At 35.9% G+C, this 6853-nt stretch overlaps 2 protein-coding genes across 2 annotated transcripts; one reads left to right on the top strand and one right to left on the bottom strand.

Moving 5' to 3' along the window:
• Window positions 1–636: 636 nt before the first annotated feature.
• Window positions 637–1346, top strand: LOC143562864 (acyl-CoA-binding protein-like). The gene is made up of 4 exons (XM_077050555.1): window positions 637–648; window positions 922–1039; window positions 1131–1193; window positions 1276–1346. Exons 1-4 carry the CDS (start codon window positions 637–639, stop codon window positions 1344–1346), a joined length of 264 nt encoding a protein of 87 aa, XP_076906670.1.
• Window positions 1347–2706: 1360 nt separating this feature from the next.
• Window positions 2707–6479, bottom strand: LOC143562857 (uncharacterized). Its single transcript, XM_077050549.1, has 4 exons — window positions 5841–6479; window positions 4469–4524; window positions 4195–4387; window positions 2707–3205 (listed from the first exon to the last, which is right to left on the bottom strand). The coding sequence occupies exons 1-4, from the start codon at window positions 6477–6479 to the stop codon at window positions 2864–2866; spliced, it is 1230 nt and encodes a 409-aa protein (XP_076906664.1). The 3' UTR covers window positions 2707–2863.
• Window positions 6480–6853: the final 374 nt, after the last annotated feature.

Genomic DNA, 6853 nt, shown 5'->3' with positions numbered 1-6853 from the left:
CGGAACCAAACTTGTGAAAACAAGTAAACTAACACTATATAGCAAAATTTTCGAACGAAAACGAGTAAATTTACACTAGAGGGACCCCTTGGCCTGATAAACCTTCGCTGCCGCCGAGCGAACTCCAAAACATTTTGACACGGACACCTATGAAACTTTGTAACCGATCCCATGAAAACATCAACACCGACTCTTGAAAATAACTATATATTGAGAACTAGAGTAATGGTGTAATCTAATCAATACAACTGGCCAATACCTAGATATAATTGTAATGGTTCATAAATAATGGCTACATAGCCGTTTAATAACGGTCAACAAAAAAAGTTACTATGTTAGTAACCGGTTACTTACTATTGAAGTTAATCGATTTTGGTTAGCCAATCAAAATCCTAACCGGGGTTAACCGGTCACCGTTATTAAATGGCTATATGTGTTCCTCGCAAGACCACTTTGCCAAAGATGAAACCCGTAGAAAGAGTTTCAAGAATATACTTATTTATAAAATAAATTAAGTAATAAAAATTAAAAATTTATGGACGTTTTTTCATCGTTTAAAACTTGGTATAAATTGAGTCATGACCTCTCTCTCATGCACAAATAGCCACCAAAAAATATCGAATTTTTATTCAAGAAATGGGTTTGAAGGTATTATTGTTTTCTTCTTTAATCTCTTGAATTATTTTGGCTTTTCATTTATTTGTGTAAACGTATCTGTCATTAATTAGGTCAATTGAGGAGCACGATTACACGATCCGAATGTTATTGATCATATTATCAAAACATAGATCAATGGATCTGGCTCTTAAAGATCATGATCATATTTGTATTCCCTAATAATTGGTTCGTAAAGATCCGAATCGTGTGTTATAAAATGTCATTGATATTAATGCGTTTAATAATTATGCAATAAACTAATAGGAGGAATTTGAAGAGTATGTTGAGAAAGCCAAGACTCTCCCTGCGGGGACCAAAAATGAGGACAAGCTCGTGCTCTATGGCTTGTACAAGCAGGCCACGGTTGGACCGGTGAACACAGGTATGAATGCATCGGTTTGGTTAATTATATATGCTTGTGATTGAAAACGGATATATAAGATTATTATGTGTTTGTTTTGTCGGGTTTGTAGACCGCCCGGGCATGTTTAACATGACAGACAGGGCTAAATGGGATGCTTGGAAGGCGGTCGAAGGTATTGTTTTGTTACTTATTGTAACAATATTGTTTTTTATGATCATGTTTAATTCAATGTGGTTTCTGTATAATCTTGGCAGCAAAATCCAAGGATGAAGCAATGAAAGACTACATTACTAAGGTGAAACAATTACTTGAGGCCGCCTCTTGATTTGTGCACGGCGAATATGCATTATGAACGTTTGATGTTTTAATTGTTCTCGAAATCTTTCGAAATCTTTTGATGATTTTAGTGTCATCAATATTTTTCATATATCTATTTGATATGCAAATAAGACCAGAGGATTTCAAATGAAGTTATGATGCTAATTATGAATATGGACTATAGAAGTACATGTTTGAACATAATTGCTTGAATTAGGATCCTTGAAGTATGGTTAGTCTGAATTGAAGTTTACATTGGTTCAATAGAGGGTCAATAGGTGTATAATGAGCTGCTTGCAAGCTATTTGAGATCGTAAAAATCTTTAATTGAGCCGATATGAGGATGTCTATTGCAAAATAAAAATATTTATACATAATTATGGCAAAATGTCTAAGCATTATATATCGGTAATAAATAACTAAAATTATATTTAAAAATATATAAGAAAATGAAAATAATTAATAAATACAATATGGGGCCGAGTTTGAACATTTTAACAAGCCAGTCTCAAATGGTTAGCAGCAATATATCTAAATTATACATGTGTTAGGCAGCATGAAATAGCCAACAAAAACCTTGTTAGGTCTCATTTTTACACTAACCACCAAACCTAACACTACTTTTATATATGTTTTGACTTCAAGAAAAAACTTAGTTATCGTTTGGTATGCAGGAATGAAGGACGGAATGGAATGACTCATTATGATGGAATGGAAGATAGTGTATTTGGTTGACTAAAGAAATGGAATGACCCATTACATAGTTCATTCCATTCCCTCTAAAATACCCCAACTTCATTCCATCCATACCCCATGTTTTTTTTTTCATTTCATTCCTTCATTCACCCTACATCACCTTCACCACCCTCCCAACACCACCACCACCCAACATCAACACCCACTACCACCCCCAACCAAAGCCACCATCGCCGTCCACCGCCCACCTCCACCAACCATCACCATCGGTGCCAGCCACCCAGCACCGCCAGCCACCTGCCACATATATCAACCATCACCCCACCATCACACATGCCGCCCACCAACACCACTGTCACTACCACCACCATCGGCGTCCACCGCAAATCATCGCCATCAGTCCCAGCCACCCACCACCTCCAGCCGCCCGCCGCATCCATCAATTATTGCCCCACCATCACACACGCTACCCACCGTCACCGTTGCCCACCACCACCTCCACTGTGTTGATTGTGTCCAATTTTAGCTAGCCTTCGTAGAGGGCTCAGTATAACGCACTACACATATTTGATTCTTTTACAGGACTTTTTTTTTAAATATAAAAAACAAAATAAAATAATAAATCAAACCTAAAACCCATAACTTTACATAGAATCTGCAGCCTAAACAACACCATCCAATGCACATTTGCATGTTAAAGGAGGTCAATAAATCTGGATTTTCCACACATTAGAGATTAGACCGAAACATGTACAGAATCATTCAGTTTCAAATTAGTCAAAGAAGATAAAACTTAACTTAGAATTTCTCCTGTTGAACGAGAGGATATCATTGAGATATATAATACTCGTTTACACGCGAAGCACCATCTCTTGCTAGTATTCCTTCAACATCTCCAATAATTCTTGCTAACCAAATCTCCAAATTTCTCTGAATATCCCTGAAATTGTTTCTGATGGAGTTTAATGACAGACTTGTGGTTAATCTTGCTCGGCCTTCCACCAGATCGTTCCCATAATTACACGTGCTCCCTGTTTCTGTTTGTAAGGCCATCAACTTCTGCCCTGTTTCTGATGCTCGTTGCTGAAGCCGCAACGCTTCCAGCAAAAATTCTGTTTGTCTCTGTGTTCTGAACTCTAAACCAGCATTTGGTTCACATGGATCATTCTCCTGCTGAAAAATTATTTAATAATATTATTAATGTGTGCTGTGATCCTTGTTACGGGTGCCAATCATGTCGGGTTGGCTGGTTTTCAGTTTAAAATGTTCAACCCGAACACGACCCATATTTTTATTCGGGTCAAAAACATCAACTCCAACTCTCACACACAGTTAAAATCGTGTAAACCAAACACGATCCTATTAACCCATATATCTCAATGTGTCAAATGGGTTGGTGGGTAATACTCAAGTTGTAAGCGTGTTAATCGGGTTGGTGGATTGTAAAAAAATGGGTTATACCGGTCATGAACGGCTAAGTGGGTCAACTTGCTTAACTAAACAGGTTAAATAGGTCAATCCAAACACGACCCATATTTTTATTCGTGTCAAATACATCAACACTAACTCGCCCACACTAAAAATTGAGTAACCTGAACATGGCCCGTTTAACTTATTTATCTGAACATGTCAAACAGGCTGGTGGGTAATACTCAAGCTGCATACGTTATAATCAGGTTGGTAGATTGTACAAAATGTTATAAACGGGTTAGTGGGTCGACCTGTTTAACCAAATGAGTTTAAAAGGTCAATCCGAAGACGATCCATTTTTTATATCTGTTAAATATGTCAACCAGATCTTTATTATTTTCGTGTCGTGTTCGTGTGATGTCGAAGCCGAATTTTATTGCCTGACAGGATTCCATGTTTATCCAAATTTTCAGTTTTTTTATAAGTAATTAACGAATTAGACATGATTATAAAAATCATATAGGTTTAATTATAATCCAACTTTTTAATTAAAGAAATTAGGAGGCTGTCTGCATTATAAAGTAACTTGGGCGATCCCCAATTCATTTGCGTGTTTCCTTTTTATTTATATCTTTTATTTTACTATTTGACCAGTTGGAAACTGAATATAACCCAACCCAACCCAACTCAACTCAAATGGGTCAAAATTGCCACTTAATAATAACAGCTTATAAGTAAATATAGGTTACCATTCTTCTGCAAAGATCATCAATTTTTCCTGCAAGAGCTTGATATCTTTTTGCTTGCTTCTTCATTAAAGATGGAACTTTTGACAAATCATTCGAGCCAATATTTTCCAAATTTTGAAGCTCGTGTTCTAGAAGTTTTAATTTTGCGGAAACCCCAGATGAATCACCATCTACCTTCCAAGGGGACTCTCGCCTGATCAGGAAAGATTCTTTTTAGTTTAAACATTTTAAAAATGTGTGCTTTTAAAAACATATATATTTTAATAGAGATTACCTCGTTACATAATGCTTTAAATCGTGAACGGAGTCAACGGGTTCGTATTGTACACCCTGCAGAAATCATAGTTCAGAAAGTCAACTGTCTTGGTCAACAACAGTTTAGCTTACGGGCCTTACGACATATCACTGAATATTCTTTTATATAAAAAAAACATTTAATATTATCTTAATAAGTTTTTTGGCCTGTACAAATCTTTGAAACCTACTAGGTTTGACTTCTAAAGTCAAAATTCAACTTTTGGTCAAAGAGTAATGCAGCCATACAAAAAAAGACAAAAGCTCTGGCTTTTAGTGTAATAAAGTAACTGTCTTGCCACTTGCATATTCATGTACACTTTGTCTTCAACAGTATTAACTTTAAATTATGTTATCTTAACAAGTAACCTTAAAAAGAACTAAACATTTTTAATTAATTTGGTTCATTGATGATGTGGTCCATCTTTCATCCATGGTGCAAAAACTGCAATTTATGAAATCAACCACCACCACCAAACAGAAAAAAAAGTGGTTTCTATTTCATCATCTACCAGATACAAATATCTTATCCAGAATGTTTGAGTTTAATGCTTTATGTAGAGACAATATGCCAAATTGCCAAAAGCCAACCTGTGTTTGATAATGACTAAGTGTGGCCTAGCCAAGCCCAAGCTTGACTCATTTAATTTACAGATAACTCGTGTTCGGCTAGTTTCAAGCACTATTTCTAACACTCGAACTCGGGTCGAGAGTAATTTTTTAAGCTCGTGTTTGGCTGGTTTCCTATTTATTAACTATTCTATATCTATTCATAATTTTATATACCTGTTTAATAATTTAGATGTTTAAAATATACATTTATATTCAGAAAATATGTTTTATTTAGTTATTTTTATCATAATTTTATATATAATAATATTTATTACATAAAAACTATATAAACAACAGACTCGCGAGTCATCTCGAGCTCGACTCATTTAACTTACTAGAGACTCGTGTTCGGCTACTTTCGAGCACTATTTCCAAAACTCGAGCTCGAGTTGGGAATAACTTTTCAAGCCCGTGCTCGGCTGGTTTCCTATTTATTAATTATTCTATATATTTTCATAGTTTTTTTACATGTTTAAAATATACATTTATATTTTATTTATCATAATTTCATATATAATAATATTTATTAAATAAAAAATATATAAACAACATGCTGTCGTTTAGGCTTGAGCCCAATTCGTGAAGCTCGAGCTTGTTTTAGCTCGGCTCAAGTTGAGCCGATATCTAGTAGCTCGCTAACGACTTGGCTTGTTTACACCCCTAATTATCACTAACAATGCTAAATCTTTGTCAATCAACATAACTAACTATATGAAGCAAAACAAATCAAGATTTCAAACCTGCCATGAATTAGATCTTTCTGCCAAAAACTTCGAAACCGCGGAATTCGGAAACTCGGCCGGATTAAACAAATTATTATTATGCCCATCATGAACAGGCCCCAAATAATCATCAACCACATTATTATGAACCCCTCTCTCCACATAATAATCCCCAATCCCACTATTATTATTATTATTAATATTATCCGAACCCCTAAATTCCCCATCTCCGTCTTCATCATGCAATCGATTCGTCATGAAGTTAAGCAACTCATCTCTCTCATTAACCTCTCTCTGTAACCCATCAACCCTAATTTCAAGATCTTCAACTTTAGCTCTCAAATTGGCAATCTCTTCCACGTTGTCATCGATTTGCCTGAGCAAACGCTTCTCCTCCTGCTGCCAGCTGTGCCGGTGGCTGGCAAAGATCTCAACCACTCTCGCGTTGGCCTTTGAGTCCTCTTTTCGGCGTGAGTATAGCTGCTCGAGCTGGTCTTGGGCGATTAATAGCTTCTTGGAGAGTGATTCGTTGTGGGTTTGGAGGTATGGGATTAATGATAAAGATTGGGTTGGGAGGTGGGCTAAGAAGAGTGCGAAGCTTATGCCTAAATAGGAGGTGATAATATTATTATTATTATCTTGTTGTTGTGTAGTCATTTTGATGGGTGTGGGTTTAGGATGAAGAAGAAGAAGAAGAAGAAGAAGGATTCATGGAGTGGAGTGAGATTATTATTATTTTTGTTTTGTTTTGTTTTGTTTTGTTTTGTGTATTGAAAGGTATGGCAGGCTTTTTGGATGAGATGCGAACAAAGTAGGTGTAGGAGTAAAAGTGCTTTTTTCTCTAGTGGTAGACTGATTGGTGTATTATGTTTATGTACACACTTTGGAAAACGTAACGACTTGATTCCATCAACCTTCTTTATATTTGTGTGGGTTTTAGCATACTCGTAAAGCGTCACGTTATGTTAAAATCTCGTTTTTTTAATATTGTGTTGCGGTCTACAATTTTGTTACCAAATTAAATCCCCACA

Source organism: Bidens hawaiensis, unplaced genomic scaffold (genome assembly GCF_021521415.1).
Source record: "Bidens hawaiensis isolate Kalapana, Puna unplaced genomic scaffold, B.hawaiensis_p1.1 tig00001179_1, whole genome shotgun sequence".
NCBI lineage: Eukaryota > Viridiplantae > Streptophyta > Magnoliopsida > Asterales > Asteraceae > Bidens > Bidens hawaiensis.
Note: the sequence above shows the minus strand (reverse complement) of the source record. Positions and strands in the feature narration are given on the sequence as shown.